Source organism: Lampris incognitus, chromosome 6 (assembly GCF_029633865.1).
Source record: "Lampris incognitus isolate fLamInc1 chromosome 6, fLamInc1.hap2, whole genome shotgun sequence".
NCBI classification, from domain to species: domain Eukaryota; kingdom Metazoa; phylum Chordata; class Actinopteri; order Lampriformes; family Lampridae; genus Lampris; species Lampris incognitus.
This window is the reverse complement of record NC_079216.1, coordinates 18,076,632-18,094,857: the sequence shown is the minus strand read 5'-3', so window position 1 is coordinate 18,094,857 and position 18,226 is coordinate 18,076,632. Positions and strand designations below refer to the sequence as shown.

Here is an 18,226-nt window from a genome sequence, read left to right as displayed (position 1 = left end):
GCAGACCACCCATAATTGGATTCAAGTGGTGATACTGTTTAAGCAACGCAAGCTCGAGAGGTCTAGCGCCACCGACAGGTCAAAGTTGGACATGCATGAATGCTCTACTCTTCCTCAAAGCTACCTCCAAGCTACTTCCACACGTTTTTTCTCAGTTGGATCATGATCATTTTAAAAGGTTTGTCTTACACCATCTCAAATTTTCAACTCAACAAATTTGGACATTAATAGTTTATAAAGTTATAATGCTGTAAAGGACAGAATATCAAGGATTTGAAAAGATACTTTTAGGATTTGCATTAATGCTAATAACAGGACAGTAATCATGCTAGCCATGCTTGTCATTCTTTCATTTTTACTATAATAATAATCATGCATATTGCAGTCATACATCAATAAGTAAATGAGGAGATTTCAGCATTCTAATTTTAATGAATATAATAGCCTACATATCTTTCAACAGAATGAAACTTGGAATTATATTGCTACTGGCTCTTGTAGCCATGTGCTGTGGTTATGGTCACCAGCCAATGGATGATGAAACCTACAAAACCATCTCCCAGTTACTACAAGGAAAGTTTGATGTCCCTGTTAAAATGCGAACAAAAGTGCAACGCAATGCTGTTATAAGATTCTGGAGGAATAGGGGCCGCTTCTCTCTAGGCGATGATGGCAAGACTGTCCTATGTGATGGAAAGAGAGTGGCAAAAAGAGGCTCAATTCCCGACTTGGTGGAGAATGGCGTAGCAAACACGAAAGGCTCCGGGGCAAGAAAACTAATGATGCTCTTTAGAAAGAAATACAAAGGAATCAGTGAGGCAAGGATCCAATCACAACTCAACCAATGCAGGAATTATCATCATTTACAGGCCCAATTTACGAATAACGGTGCAAGATGTGTTTAGCAGATATGTTTGGCTGAAGCCATTGAGAAACAAGGCCAGCAGTGAAATTGCTGAGCACTTACGCCATTTTCGACGACTTTTTTGACTTTGGCCACATCGCCTAGGAAAATGACAATAGCTTTATTCACGCGAGAAGCAGACTTCACACTTTCAAAGCCGACAACCTCTCCGACAGCACAGCTGGCCTCCTCCACCCAACAGCCCACACTCGGTAATACTTTAACCGCGTGTCGGCGTGTCAGCTTCTCCTGCTCTGCACAACCACTGACAACAGGCACAGTGCCCGGCTGCCAACCGCACCACCAAACTAATCCCGAAACTTCACCACCACCACCTAATAACAACAAACTAAGCACGAACATAAACACAGAACAGATCGATAAAGAGAAAGCATCGAATTTTCACTCACACCGAAGCAAAAAACCGCCATCATTCCGTTGACTCACTCGCACTTCCGCTCGAGAGAGAGAGCGAGAGACAGATAGAGAGAGAAAGAGAGAGATTTGATTTTCAACAACACTAATAAGAATTACATAAAAGTTACAACAAAATAAGCGGGATAAAAACCAACATGGTCTCTAACACAAGATTCACAGAATCTAAATCATGTCAGTACACTCCCCAAGGTCAGCTCATCATCAACAACACAGCAAAGCACATTTCTGTAACACCACACACTGCGAAAACTTCCCAGATCTTCCACCATTTTGAAGTAGCAAAAATCTACTTTTAAACGAGCTCTTAACATTTTTATAAACACAAAAACAGCATCAGCATCATCCCCAGCGTCCTCCATTCTGTTTCTTCTGCTCAGGTACACGGCCATCTTTGCACGCCCCAGAATGAAATTAAAAAGCTGGCATTTGGCCTTGTTTTTCTGAGAGTACCTGTAGCCCAGAATGAACATGGGTTTGGAAAAGACCTCTCCAAACAACCCAAACACATTTTCTAGTAATGTAAACAGTGGCAGCAGTCGACAACATTCCATGAAGCAATGGAAGACAGTTTCACGATTAGAGCAAAATGGGCAATCATGGCTAACATCAGAATTAATGACAGAGACAAAAGCATTAACAGCCACGATGCCATGTTAAACCCTCCACTGCAGGTCTGCAGCTCTTTTGACCAATGGTGGTTTGTACAGCGCTCTCCACTCAGGACCAAAACTGTCACTCAGACCTAAGTGAGCTCTCCATAGGGTGTCAGGTTTACCATGTAATTTGTCCCTGTGCAGAACTTTAACAAACATTTTGTACACTGACCTTCCATTTGGATCCTAAAAGGAAAACACAGAGGGATTCTCACTTTTTAAAAGAGGTCCTGTACAGTCCTTAAAATCTGGGGAAATATCATTGAAGGGAAAACATCATCCTCATCAGGTCTAACAGAGCCATTATAATACTGGATCAACAGTGTCCGCTCACCACTTGTGGGCGCTTCCCTCCATTTGTTAAGCAGCAGCGTGATGACACGAGTTGATCTCAGCTCTAAGCGGGAGGCAAGAGGATCTGCATTGTCCATGTCTGGGCTTGCAAGCTGAACTACATGTCCCAGAGTCACCATGTTCGACACACAGAACCGCCTCAGCAGAGTTGGCCCCACTTGACAGACTGCACTGAAATCGATGCCATGTATGATTGGTTCCTGGAGCAGCCAAAACAAAGAGCCGTGTTGTTTCAGTCTCTCTTTGTTTAACAAATTCCACACCTTGAACAGCCCACAGTAGAAGTCAGGTAGGTCCTTGATGCTAAGCTGCTTTAAGTCCACCAAAACCAAAGATCTGCTGTCCCAGGCCACCTAGCTGACTCAGAATGGTGCAAGCCAGCAACCTCCACACTAACTCAGCAGGACCGTACAGAAACCTTTGTAGGGACTGCAAATGGAAGGTAGCCCCCCTGCTGCTCAGGTGGATCAGGCCCTGCCCTCCTTCAACCCTCGGCAGATACAGCATACTCTGAGGTACCCAGTGCAGTTTGTCCCAGAAGAAGTCGACAAGAAGAGCCTGGATTTTGGACAGCAGGTCTTGTGGGGGAGGGGGGGGGGTCAACAACTGACAGGTGATGCCATAAAATTGATGATATCAAGTTGTTGGTGATCAGGACTCGACCTCTGTAGGACATCCTGGTTAAAATCCACCTCCATTTTGCCAACTGAACTGTGACCTTTTCATGAACATTTTCCCAGTTTTAAGAACAACAGACTGATCACCCAGAAACACTCCTAAATATTTCAGCCCCCCCCTTCCAAATCACCCCCCCAGGCAAACGGAGCTTTTTCTCCAGTACACCCCAACACCGACAGCTTCACTTTTGATCCAGTTAACTTTGGCCGAAGATATTAAGCCAAACTGGACGATGTTCCTCTCCAACATGTCAATATCCTGCTGACTGTTCACCAGAACTGCTAAATCATCTGCGTAGGCTGACAGTTTTAAGGGTGGACTACAGCATGGTATAGTTATACCCTGAAGGTCAGATCTAAGTTTGTGTAACAGGGGCTCAAATGCCAGGGGATACAACATGCCTGAGAGGGTGCAGCCTTGTTTAATTCACCTTTGCATTTGAAAAGGAGCACCATTAATTTTCAGCACACTCTGAATGTCACATTATAGAACCTTAATTTTGTTAATAAAGCCAGGACCAAAATGAAAGGTCCTCAATGTGAGCCATAGATATTCATGCTCAACACGATCAAAGGCTTTTTCTTGATAAATGGATATGATGCCGGCATTGAGGCCAAACAGCCTACAGATCTCTAAAAAGTCTCGAATCAGAATGATATTATCTGAAATCAACCTGCCAGGTACACAGTAGGTCTGGTCACAATGAATCACCTGTCTCATCACTTTACTCAGTCTGATTGCTAACACTTTTGAGAGGAGCTTGTAATCAGTGCAAAACAGGGACACAGGCCTCGAGTTTTTGATGGACCGTGCATCACCTTTCTTGGTCAGCAAGGTGAGAACCTCCCTCCTGCAGCTTAATGGCAGATGCCCTCTGGCGAGACTGTCATTTAGCACTGCTTGCAGATCCCCCCCGACCACCGACGAGAAAGTTTTGTAAAAATCAACAGGTAGACCACCAATTCCAGGAGCTTTCCCACTCTGCATACTCTGCAGAGCAGCATGGAGGTCATCAGAGGAAAGAGCTGCTTCCAACTCTACATTAGTCTGCTGTTCAACCTGAGGGAGATCGGTGTAAAAACTCTGAGACACTGCCTGCTCCTCTCTGTTACTGTAGAAGCTGACAGCACACTTACGAATTGCAGTATGGTCAGTCAGCAACTGCCCAGTGTCAGATTTTAAGCTGTGAATGAACCTCTTTTGTCCATTCTTACACTCCAGGCCAAAGAAAAAGTGTGATGGGACATCCATCCGGGCTACATGTTGAAAGCAGGACCTGACCAAAGCACCCTGAGCTGAAACACCCAGGAAATTGTTCAAACGAGACTTTTTCGCTGCGAGTGCCTCAGTATGGTGTTGGTCTCCTGTGGCCTCAGCTAAACCTTAGAGTTCCTCTACTACAGACTACAGAGCTTTAACTGAAGTCATTAAGGTTCGTGTGACATTCCGAGTGTACTGTTGACACAGTTGCCTTATTTGGACTTTTCCAATATCCCACCACTGCTGTACAGACACAAAATCAGATATTTTACTTTGGCGGTTTTTCCAAAAACAGACAAAAGTGTCCTTGAAGTTTCTATCCTCTAGTAAGGCTGTGTTAAAATGCCAATAGGCACTATTGGATTTTACACATTTTATAAAGACAGAAACCATTACTAGTGAGTGGTCAGAAAAACCAACAGGGCTGATGATACAACTTTTGAACACATTAAACTGATGTTTCAAGCAATAGAAATGATAAAGCCTGACCATAGACATCAAGTATCCTTAACATGTGTCCAGGTGTATTGTCTCTGTTTGTTTTGAAACCCTCTCCACACATCACACAGTTCATGAGCCTCAGTGAGATGAACCAGATGACTGCGAGAGGCAGCATGAGGCTCTGCATGGTTCCTGTCCAACCTGCTGTCCTCAGTACAATCGAAATCTCCACCAATGAATAAGTAGTCCTTACTGGTACAATCTTCTACTCCTGTATTTTCACAATGTGTGTCTGGTATGTGGTGTGTGTCTGTGTGAGAGTCTATAAACGGCCAAACTAAAGCACTTGGGGCCTTGATTCTTTTTGGAGGTTATTGGGGATGATCAGGGGCACCTATAAAAAATAGCAGAACATTAAAATTATGCACGCATAATTATGCATAAATATGCAAAATATGCATTTTCTAAAAATGGCTAAAAACCACTTTTCTCGGCATTTCAGATGATTCTGAGCATCTTTCATTTTTTCACCTATATAAAAAAATCTTCTGGGACTTAGAAATGTTTTGGCATTATGCAAAATATATGCATTTTTGCAAAAATGCACTTATGATCCTAATTTTTTTTTGGAGGTGGTAGGTATTGTTCCAGAGAGGACCAGAAAAATAGCAGAAAATTAAAATGTAATTATAATGTAATTATAATAATTATGCATAATTATGCAAAATATGCATTTTCTAAAAATGGCTAAAAACCACTTTTCTCGGCAATTCAGATGATTCTGAGCATTTGGGGGGAGGGAGTTGGAGTGGGGTGTGGGGTTTAGGGGCAGGGGGAAGGCGGTTAGCTGGCAGGATGAAGAGGAGGGAGATTTAGACGAGTGGATAACCAAACCGCTACATTGTAGCGGGGTTGTTCTAGTTCTCAATAACTTCATTTAAAGTATCCAGGAAGACTAAACTCTCCACTCCCACAGCTGGAGCATAAATATTAATAAACACCATACACTGCTGTTAATTTTAACAGGCGGCCTTTAATAACTTCCTCAGACTCGACAGACAGGAATAAAATTCCTGGAAAAAAGAATACCAACTCCAACACTGTTCCTGGTTTTGTGACTTAAAAAGGTCTCACCAGTCCATTCTTTCCTCCAGTCAGCCTCGTTATCAGTGGTACTGTGTGTCTCTTGTACAAAAAACGCGTCTAACTTTTTAGAGCACACAGCTTGAAAAGACAGGCCCTTTTTCCACCATTTCTTGCACCATTTAAATTTAAGCTGCCCGTTCTTATGTCTGCCATAATACAGAAAAAAAGTTTTAAAACAGAAAAAAGTGGACAGAGAAAGAATAAATTGTAAAACTTAGTCATCATTCCCTAACTGCTTTCTGACCTTTTGAACTATTTTTTTCAAACGAAAAGTTTCCTGTTCAGTGAAAGCTTTCTCCCCCAGACTACCAGGACTTCTCAGAAAAGTCTTCTTTCAAATCAGTTGCAAATTAGGAAACACTTTGTCAACTTTTACATTTCTGGCCCCCTAAGTGTCCTGCAAGAACTTCTTAATACTCACTAGAGAGTATCCAGTCTTATTTTGAGTCCCCGTCTGCGAGGCAGCCAGAGACTCCACATATCTCTCCTCATCACCTTCACTCTCATCCGACTGCAGACACCTACTCTGATGAGAAACCTTTGTCGCTATACTAGAAGGCTGAGACACCTCACCAGGTTTCCTTTTCTTATCCTTGACATTAGCAGAGTCTTTCTTCATCAACATCTTATGTTCCTCCTCCAGAGAACATTCTGCTTCATTAGTTTCAGTCTTTGTGTCCATTACATTACAGTTAGTAGTATCTGTGGGACGCTTTTCAACAACCTCTACAACAGTATTGTCCTGTGTAGGGCCCGGATCAGCAGCACCTGAACCCACAGCCGCTGAACTTGCTGAACCGGGCTCGTCAGCAACTGAGCCAGCAGCCCCTGCTTTAGCAGGACCTGGATCAGCAACACCCGAACCAGCAGTCTCTGGGTTAGCCGAACCAGGAACAGCAGCACCTGAACCAGCAGCCGGAAACTAAGCTTCACGCCGGTTTTCTCCCTGCTGTGAGCTCGGCGCCGCAGTCCCAGTTCGCTCGGGGCCCTGTGCTGCCGTCTCACCCTCATTTTGGCTCAGCAGTTGGTTTCTCTGGACTGGAACGGATGAGATGACCCTCCATTCCGCAGCCAAGACATTTAATTGTCTCTGATGATACATACACATCGTAGTCCAAACCATCAACTCTGAACTTCAGTATTAAATGTAAGTTCGTGTTGTTCCTCAGAACCATAAAGACCTGCTGCCTTCTGAAGGAAACAACACGTTTTAAAAGTGGAGATTCGCAGCTCAGATTGATCAGTTTTAAAGGAGACATTCATTTTCCGTGTCTCGCCAGGTCTCTCCGCAGCATGTCGTTGCTAATGAACGGAGGGACTTTGGACAAAATTACTTTTTTTGGCCGGATTAACCGGCGGCACCACCTGAACGCAGGTGTCCTGGATTACCACGCCTTGCTCCACAACCACGTTGACTTTATCAGTACTGTCAAGAAACACAACGACTCCACTATTCATTCTAGATGTGGACTTAACACTGTCGTAACCACCGATTTCACCGGTGGCCAAACCGCGATTCTCCACCGAGCACGTGACAGCCGGACCGTTTAACTCCGTGTTGGTGCGTGAGCTCTTCCAGACCCACGCCTCCGACTCCGCGAGTCCGCATGACTCACAGCCGCACCGGCCGGACCCGCTCCGGAATCAAAACACACCACCACGACAGTAAATCTGTCAAAATACAACCCCCCCCCCAAAAAACAAAACAAAAACACGAAACAATGAAAAACAGCAAAGATAGAAAACGCGCACTCATTCTCACAGACTTCCGTTCGAGAGAGCGAGAGAGAGCGAGAGAGAGAGAGAGAGAGAGAGAGAGAGAGAGAGAGAGAGAGAGAGAGAGAGAGAGAGAGAGAGAGAGAGAGAGGGGGGGGGGGGGAGAGAAAGAAAGAGAGAAGGTTCACATGTTGTTCAGGTCTTGGAGCTAGTGTAGTTGACTATGCAATAACTGACATAGACCCCACCTCTTTCAACGCATTCACTGTCAGACAACAAGCTCCTCTTTCTGACCATAACCAAATTATGATTTTCTTCAAAACTATTAACCTGACTCAAATGCTTATAGAGGAGCCCAGCAAGCTGTTCAAAATTAATAAGACCTACAGATGGGCTCCAGACAGTGCACAAAAATGTATCAATATCCTGAATTCATCCAAATTACTTAATATGATTACTAATTTCATTAACAACCAGTTTGACACTAATAAGGACAGTACCAACCAAGCTGTCAATGAAATCTTTCAGACGGCAGCAAACATGGTCCTACCAAGGACCAACAACAGAAAAAAGAAACAATCTGAAAATGAAAAATGGTTTGACAACGATTGCAAAAATATAAGAAAAGAACTGTGTAAATTGTCAAACCTGAAACACTACCAACCTCAAGATATGGATATAAGAAAGAAATATAGGGAAAAATTAAAACTATATAAACACACATTAAGAATGAAAAAACAAAGCCATGTAGATAGAACCCTACAGGAAATAGAAAATTCTCTGAATCAAAACCAATTCTGGGAAATGTGGAATAATTTGAGCGCTACAAAACCACAAGACCTGCCTATCCAAAATGGAGAAATTTGAAATTTGCACTGAGAAAAATCATTTTGAACATATCTATTCGGAAATCCAACAAGAACACTCAAATTCCAATTACAATCTGATCAAACAAAAATTACAGTTGCTCGAATGCACTATAAAAGACAACCAAAACCCATTGGATTTTCCAACAACACAAGGAGAATTGGCACAGAAGCTCAAATCCTTAAAACCCAATAAAGCTTGTGGCCTTGACAGCATCAGAAGCGAGATGCTTAAAAACAGCACACCTGAGCTGCAAAGGGCAGTACTCAAATTGTTCAACAGTGTTCTAAGTTCGGGATTTTTTCCTGACATCTGGAGCAAAGGGCTTATAACTCCTTTTCATAAAAATTGAGACAAATTGGATCCTAATAATTTCAGAGGCATTTGTGTGAGCAGTAGTCTGGGGAAGGTGTTTAATAGCATTTTGAACAATCGAATTCTAACCCTCCTTAACGAACACAATGTCCTGAGCAAAGGTCAAATTGGCTTCCTCCCAAATCACCGGACTACGGACCCTATTTACACCCTACACACCCTCATAAATGAAAATGTAAATTAAACCAAAAAAGGAAAAATATTTGCTTGTTTTATTGACTTCAAAAAAGCTTTCGACTCTATTTGGCATAAAGGACTATATTATAAACTTTTACAAAGTGGTGTAGGGGGTAAAGTGTATGACATAATAAAGTCAATGTATTCGGACAACAAATGTGCAGTTAAGATTGGAGACAAACACACTGAGTTCTTCACTCAGAATTGAGGGGTGAGACAAGGCTGTGGACTTAGCCCGACACTGTTTAACATATTGTAACGTGCATGGATAAGTAGACACGCTGGCCGCTGGTTGGCGAGTCTGACCCTTTAGTTTAGCGGTTAGCGGTGCGGGCGATACAGGTTCGCTTCCCGGCCGCGGCAGTTCCTGTGGTTGCGTTGTCCCCCGAATTCGCTACAATATATATTAATGAACTGGCGGTACAGCTGGAACAGTGTGCAACCCCCCAGGTCTCCCCCTGTATGACATGGAAGTGAAATTTTTGCTTTATGCAGATGATCTAGTTTTGTTGTCACCAACCGTAGATGGGCTGCAACAACTACTAGACCTGCTTGAGGACTATTGCCAGCACTGGGCCCTGGCAATAAATCCAAAAAAGACAAAAGTAATGATCTTCCAGAAGCAGCTCAGATGTCAGGAAAATAGATACCAGTTGACTCTAGGTAGCATCACCTTAGAGCATACGATGCAGTATACTTACCTTGGTCTAATTATTACAGCATCAGGGAGTTTCAGTAGGGCAGTGAATAACCTAAAACAAAAAGCTTGGCAGCGCTCTATATGCAATTAAAAATAAATTCTTTAACATTGATATACCAATCTCCATCTGGTGCAAACTGTTTGATAGTGTAATTCTGCCCCCATTGCACTATATGGAAGTGAGGTATGGGGTCCACCCAGTCTTTCCAGCTACGCTAGATGGGACAAGCATCCAGCAGAAACCCTACATGCTGAATTCTGTAGAATGATTCTGAAAATACAAAGGAAAACACCAAACAACACATGTAGGGCAGAATTAGGCCGGTTTCCATTATTGATAAATGTACAAAAGAGATCTCTAAATTTCTGGATGCACTTAAATACAATCCCAACAAATACATTGCACTTTAAAGCTCTGAAAACCCAAGAACTGAACCCCCTCAAGTCCCCTCAAGCAGCTGGCTCTGAGACTCACTAACCCTTTAACAAATACTAAGACCAACCAACCTCAGGCAGCACTGCATTCCACACAAACATGAGGATAAATCAGGCTATAAAACAAAGCAAGAACAATTATGTGAAACATTGGAACGCTGAAATCAAAATTCAAAACAAACTAGAAGTCTATCGGGCCCTAAAAACAAACTATGATTTGGAAGAATACCTCTTAACTGTCAGAGACAGGAAGCAGCGACAGATCCTCACCAAATACAGGCTCCGTGACCACAGTCTAGCCATTGAAAAGGGGAGACACAAAAAGACGTGGTTGCCAAAAGAGCAACGATCATGTGGTCAGTGCATGACAGATGAGGTGGAGGCAGAGGTGCACTTCCTCCTTAAATGTGACAAATTTGAAAAACAGCCCCGGGCTTTTGTCCAGGAGCTGGAACACGTGACTCCAGAGTACCAGGAAATGGACGATGCAGGTAAGCTGCGGGTGGTCCTGGGAGGGGGGCCAGCGGCGAGCATTGCAGCAAGATTTATATTATCTTGCCACAACCTGAGAGACTGTGGGGGACGGCACCTATTGCTACTATTGTTGTTTAATATCATAATCACTGTTGTTGTTGTTGTTATTATTATAATCATTGTTGTGTTGTGTTGTTGTTGTTTTACATGCTTTGGCAATATGTACACAAACGTATGTCATGCCAATAAAGCACATATTGAATTGGATTGAATTGAGAGAGAGAGAGAGAGAGAGAGAGAGAGAGAGAGAGAGAGAGAGAGAGAGAGAGAGAGAGAGAGAGAGAGAGAGAGAGAGAGACCCCACTAGCGGTGACAGAGCTGCTGACAGCACACACACTGATAGACACACACGCGATGGACACATGGCATCTCTTCCGGCGAATTAAACATGTTCTGTCTCTTCTGTCAGCACCTGTGTGTCAACCCTGTTTCAGCTGAACAGCATGTATTTGTGTGTGAGTGTGCGTGTGTGTGTGTGTGTGTGTGTGTGTGTGTGCGTGCGTGCGTGCGTGCATGCGTTTGTGTATATGCATGTTTCTGTGTATCCCGTGTATCATATATGTTACACAGGGTTAACAATATACTGTCACTCTGCAGCTCAGTATGATCTAGTGTGTGTGTGTGTGTGTATGTGTGTGTGTGTGTGTGTGAGTGTGTGTGTGTGTGTGTGTGTGAGAGAGAGAGAGAGAGAGAGAGAGAGAAAAGGGAGCGAGAGCGAGGGAGAAAGAAAAGGTAGAGAGAGAGAAAGAAAGAAAAGGGAGAGAGGGAGAAAAGGGGGAGAGAGAAAGAAAGAAAAAGTAGAGAGGGAGAGAAAGAAAAGAGAGAGAGAGAGCATTTTAATGAGACCCACTCATTCTCTCAGGAGAGCTGCTCTGCACAGCAGCATGAAGCACATGGCGATGCTTTGTGTAGTGTGTCTCCCCGTCTCAGCCAACGTCTTGCTGCCTCCATCAGTTGTTATTGAACCAGTTGACTATGTGGTAATGCGTTTAGTCTGTGCAACCTGTAAGGTTCGAGAACGTGTGTGTGTGCGTGTGTGCGTGCGTGCGTGCGTGTGTGTGTGTGTGTGTCCTCACCACGTCCATGATCTGCATGAGGCTGAAGCTGAAGTGCACTGTGAGGGAGCTGGAGTCGTTCCAGACGGGTCGCTCCAAAGGATTATAGTTTTTCATCAGCTCCTTATAGAGGCGCCTCTGGTACTGACCCTGCAGGGAGACTGGCAACACACACACACACACACACACACACACACACACACACACACACACACACACACACACACACACACACACACACACACACACACACACATTTTAGGCACCCTTGCTATTAAGCAGCTGTCGCAGTAAACTTTAGCAGTGTGTGTGCAGCGAGCATCGTGGAACAGAGCTCAGCCTGTCTCATTGTAATGCTGGTTTGATGTCATGTATATGTATTCTGGCCTGGGAAATGAAGAATTCATCATCAACAAAAAAATATCCTCTTCAGACCGTCTTCCCTCTCAGCCTATCCGGATAACCTCTGCCAAGACTCCTCGCAGTGCAGATTAAAGCAGGACGGTCCTGGCTGTTTAGAGGGACTGTCATTTTGACCGGGGAGATAACGGTCATTGTTAAGCACAGGGTTGATATGTACATCCAGAGGACAGCGAGCCGGAAGGAGGAGGGGGACACGCGCACGCACGCACGCACGCACGCACACACGCGCGCTCCTCATCAGAACCCCTGTGTTGAACACCTCCACCAGATGGTGACTCTCGTTCTGTCACCGCGTCGCCAAACTAATGGCAGCTCTCCTCTCGGGAGAGGTTTCCCACAGCCCCCGTTCCCAGCATGCACACTCGGTGCTGCCAAGTGGTAACGATCTAAAATCTAGTTTAGACTAACCCAGTTTATTCTTTAAAAAAAGAAAAAAAAGTCTTCAGTCTTAGGGACCATTCTGTGTCTCTGTCGTGCTGTTTGAGATGATTATAGATGATATGTGAACTCAATTAATCTGCTGAAATTGCTCAAGATTTAAGGCCACTATCTGTGAAAACAAGATTGTGTCTCTGTGGCAGTTACAGCAAATGGGAATTAAACTGCTTTAAATCTCCGGCAGTCCGATTTTTGACATTTTTGAGAGTTTTACATGTTGAACTTGGTGGAACTTTTTTATATTTGTACCAGCTATGTCTCCTAAATGTCAGCCCCCCCTCCCGTATTATCCCCCACTAGCTGCATTAAAGATGTTGTTTATAATGTCAGCGATCTAGAAATAGAAACGCATTCTGCAGTCGCTCTCAGTTTAAGTCTCTGTCATCTCAGAGCTGACCATGATAAAGTAAAAGTAAAACTGTGTCGTGTATGGCCATTAGCGCTGTAGTGGCAGGGGGCTGTGTAACATCTTAGATCCAACAGCATGCCTAACTTTGCCTAACGTAAAAATGCAAAAAAAAAAAAAGTAAAAAAATGTTAAACATTGTGCGGAATGTACATTTAAAAAAAAATTCTGATTTTTCCCTTTTTCTCCCAATTTAGTGGCCAATCGATCCCTATTCTAATTCAAACACCCACCCTCGTACTGCATGCGTTCGCCAACTGCATCTCTCCGGCCGGCAGTCTCGAAGGAGACGCCTCCCCACTTCCGGGACAAGGCGACTCCAGGCCGAATCACTGTTTTTTCCGACACACCCAGAGACGCATTCACGTGACGAACACAAGCCGACTCCACCCCCCTCCCGAAGACAGCGTTGCCAATATTGCCGCTTCATCGAGTCCGGCCATAGTCGGATCTGACGAGACCGGGGCGCGAACCCCAGTCCCAAGTGGGCAACTGCATCGACACAACGCCGATGCTTAGACCGCTACACCGCCGCGGACTTGGAATGTACATTTTTAATAATGAAGTGAGTAAACGCTCCATTCCAAATCTGCTACACACGCGCCTTACAAACGAAACAATGACGTCATGCTGTAGCTGTCGGCGGTACTGCGCTGGGGGAGCGCAATGGCTGATGGGACTCTTAACGTTAGATTTAAAATTGTGTTTTAACGATATGGTGTTCATGTTGTGGTTATTCTTGTGTTGTTGTTGTTTTGGGGGGTTTGACTCAGATTAGGTAGGAGACCGTTTACTGGACTACGGATGCAGCCACACACGTGTCGTGCCAAAAAGTGATCGTCCGCCAAAAATTGGTTGCCGGCGCGCAAGCCTGTTAAAACTGTGTCAATTTATATATTTAAATATTTGGTATTTATAGTCATTTAAATATTCATTAACACGGTCTTGTCTTTAAAGTTTAGATCGAGTCATTTTGAGGCAGAAACAACCTTTCAGTCACATGGTAGACGCTGCAATCACTTTTTGGCGAGTAGAGACCGCGGACAGCCATCTGTTTTTGACGGACGATCACTTTTTGGCACGAGGCGTGCCATTAAACACGAACGCAAACACGGGGAAACACCTACAACAACAAACTACTAATAACGCCTACAACAACAAACTACTAATAACGACTACAACAGCAAACCCCTAATAACGCCTACAACAACAAACTACTAATAACGCCTACAACAACAACCCACTAATAACACCTACAACAACAAACTACTAATAACACTTACAACAACAAACCACTAATAACGCCTACAACAACAAACTACTAATAACGCCTACAAAAACAAAACGCTAATAACGCCTACAACAACAAACTACTAATAACGCCTACAATAACAAACCGCTAATAACGCCTACAACAACAAACCGCTAATAACGCCTACAACAACAAACCGCTAATAACGTCTACAACAACAAACTATTAATAACGCCTACAACAACAAACTACTAATAACGCCTACAACAACAAACCACTAATAACGCCTACAACAACAAACTACTAATAACGCCTACAACAACAAACTACTAATAACACCTACAACAACAAACTACTAATAACGCCTACAATAACAAACTACTAATAACGCCTACAACAACAAACTACTAATAACGCCTACAACAACAAACTACTAATAACACCTACAACAACAAACTACTAATAACGCCTACAACAACAAACTACTAATAACACCTCCTACAACAACAAACTACTAATAACACCTACAACAACAAACTACTAATAACGCCTACAACAACAAACCACTAATAACGCCTACAACAACAAACTACTAATAACACCTACAACAACAAACCGCTAATAACGTCTACAACAACAAACTACTAATAACACCTACAACAACAAACTACTAATAACGCCTACAACAACAAACTACTAATAACGCCTACAACAACAAACTACTAATAACGCCTACAACAACAAACTACTAATAACGCCTACAATAACAAACCGCTTATAACGCCTACAACAACAAACCGCTAATAACGCCTACAACAACAAACCGCTAATAACGTCTACAACAACAAACCACTAATAACGCCTACAACAACAAACTACTAATAACGCCTACAACAACAAACCACTAATAACGCCTACAACAACAAACTACTAATAACACCTACAACAACAAACTACTAATAACGCCTACAACAACAAAATAATAATAACACTTACAACAACAAACTACTAATAACGCCTACAACAACAAACCACTAATAACACCTACAACAACAAACCACTAATAACGCCTACAACAACAAACTACTAATAACGCCTACAACAACAAACTACTAATAACACCTACAACAACAAACTACTAATAACGCCTACAACAACAAACTACTAATAACGCCTACAACAACAAACTACTAATAACGCCTACAACAACAAACTACTAATAACGCCTACAACAACAAACTACTAATAACGCCTACAACAACAAACTACTAATAACGCCTACAACAACAAACTACTAATAACACCTACAACAACAAACTACTAATAACGCCTACAACAACAAACCACTAATAACGCCTACAACAACAAACTACTAATAACGCCTACAACAACAAACTACTAATAACACCTACAACAACAAACTACTAATAACGCCTACAACAACAAACTACTAATAACGCCTACAACAACAAACTACTAATAACGCCTACAACAACAAACTACTAATAACACCTACAACAACAAACTACTAATAACGCCTACAACAACAAACTACTAATAACACCTCCTACAACAACAAACCACTAATAACGCCTTCAACAACAAACACTAATAACGCCTACAACAACAAACTACTAATAACACCTCCTACAACAACAAACTACTAATAACACCTCCTACAACAACAAACTACTAATAACACCTCCTACAACAACAAACTACTAATAACGCCTACAACCACAAACTACTAATAACACCTACAACAACAACAAACTACTAATAACACCTCCTACAACAACAAACTACTAATAACACCTCCTACAACAACAAACTACTAATAACACCTCCTACAACAACAAACTACTAATAACACCTCCTACAACAACAAACTACTAATAACGCCTACAACAACAAACTACTAATAACACCTCCTACAACAACAAACTACTAATAACGCCTACAACAACAAACTACTAATAACACCTCCTACAACAACAAACCACTAATAACGCCTTCAACAACAAACACTAATAACGCCTACAACAACAAACTACTAATAACGCCTCCTGCTGCGACTGCGCAGCTCTTTTGAGCGCCATTAGTCACGGACGTTTCTCCGGGAACCAGGAATCTCAGTCTAATCTGATTTTGCAAACTGTCGCCATGATTTGTTTCCCGCCCTTCTCGGTTGATCAGTCGCGGAGACTGGACGTCAGTAGCTGTTTATGTGACTGACAGCTACGGACGAGTAGCAAAACAGTCTGCAATTGCCTCGTCGTTTGTTTCTTCTTCTCCTGATCGAAAAGTGAGGGGGGAGGGGGGTAAGTGATACTTGAGAATACAATGTAGCGAGCGTTGCCTGTCAGGTTTCGTTGAAGATGTGAGAGATTTTGTAGGGAGTCTTAACAACACCCCTCGGGTTACCGCTTTCATTTACTTTTGTCTCAGTGTCTCAAACTCAGAGTCGTCCGGAGCCCGGGAGGTGACACGGACAACATTTTTACTTGTAAGAAAGCGCGCTGCGAAGGGGCGAATAAAACATTCACTTCCGGTGGCGAAAGAAGTTCCCGTCTTCGCTTCGCGTGGAGTTCAACTCTGGTGAACGCTGACCGGCGAATTCGCGATTTGCTTTGCCGCGTTGCCATGGTAATTTGGCGCACGTGTGACCGTGCCGTGTATGCAAATGAAGCCGTCGGCTTGCTTCGCTGACACGGAGAAAGCTTCAGTAGTCACAATGGTTTTCTGGTCGGGTCGCCACATAGGTACATTTACACTATTAGGCTGAGAGGAGCATTTCAGATCTGAGAGCCATGTCTTGTCCTGTGGGTCAAAAGTAATGACAGTCCCAAATCTAAACTTATAAACAAATAAATAAATAAAATACAGACACCGACAATGCACCTTCTCTATAGTTCGGAGGTTATAACCTTCATTAATGACAGTTAATGGGTGAAATCTAAGACTTTTAAAAGTAATTAATATCAACATTTCAGCTTCTTTGATTCAACCTAAAGATGATGGTCACAGCTGTCGGCGTCAGATCTGTCAATCATAACAAATCATATATAGGCTCCCGTATCTCCATAGCTACAGGCAACTTTCCATTTACCGCAACAAATTGGCCGCTTGTCAGAATACAGTTTCAAGGTGAGCGTCATGGTAGCGCCGGACCTTCGTCTTTCCGCGAGCCGGACAGAAGCGCGGGTAAGGAGCCGCGCGCACAGGTGGAGGTGCTGCGTGTCAACCGGCGTGTCTACACCTCCATAAAGCTCCACATCTGTGGATCTCTGTACTCGCGCTGTCCAGCTGCAGGACGGCGACAACCGACCTCATGACAATACGCGTGGCAAAGTTAGAAGACGTAGCGCACGCGGTGTGAAGGTGCTCCTGTCCGCGTGTGAGTCACCTGATACCGCTCTCACGGTGAACGCTTGGGACGGCATTCACTTGGATGGCATGTCGAAGCTTTCAGGACATCATTAGTAAGGATACGAGCCATGCAGGACCCTACCTTGGAGCAAGCAGGACACCGCCAGGACACACAAGGTAAAGCCCCGTCCCTCCATCGCTTTGAATGACAGTGTAGGAGAGAGAGACAGGGGTTGTGTGTGTGAGAGGGAGAGAGAGAGGGAGAGAGAGAGAGAGAGAGAGACGGCCAACCTCCGCTGCCACACCGATCCAAATGATCTGTCACAAGTGTTAAAAAGTGATCCTGTCCGCGACCAGCAGACAGACAGACTGGAAACTGTCTTTATGAAGGAGGACGATGTGATTTTTTTTCTCTCCAAGGGGGGGTCTTCTTCTGCGCTCCTCCCCAAAGACCACCGAATGAGAAGATCCGATCGGCTGTAAAAGTCTCAGCAGAGAAAGCCAAATCTCATGAGAGGAAAAAAAAGAAAAAACAAAACACAGAAGGCAGCTGGGTGGGGGCTGGGGATCGTAATTAGCCTTCTCAATGGGAAAATAGGCTAGCC

The 18,226-nt window shown here is 43.5% G+C and overlaps 1 protein-coding gene across 1 annotated transcript in view; it reads right to left on the bottom strand.

Annotated features, from left to right (window-relative positions):
* The window catches only part of LOC130114162 (neuronal acetylcholine receptor subunit alpha-7), a 91,363-nt gene extending 73,545 nt beyond the window's left edge, over positions 1–17,818 (bottom strand). The window contains exons 1-2 of the mRNA XM_056281948.1: positions 17,764–17,818; positions 11,755–11,894 (exon numbers count right to left, since the gene is read on the bottom strand). Of these exons, the coding sequence (XP_056137923.1) occupies positions 11,755–11,894; positions 17,764–17,818 (195 nt within the window). The remainder of the gene's footprint in view (positions 1–11,754; positions 11,895–17,763) is intronic.
* Between the last annotated feature and the right edge of the window lie 408 nt (positions 17,819–18,226).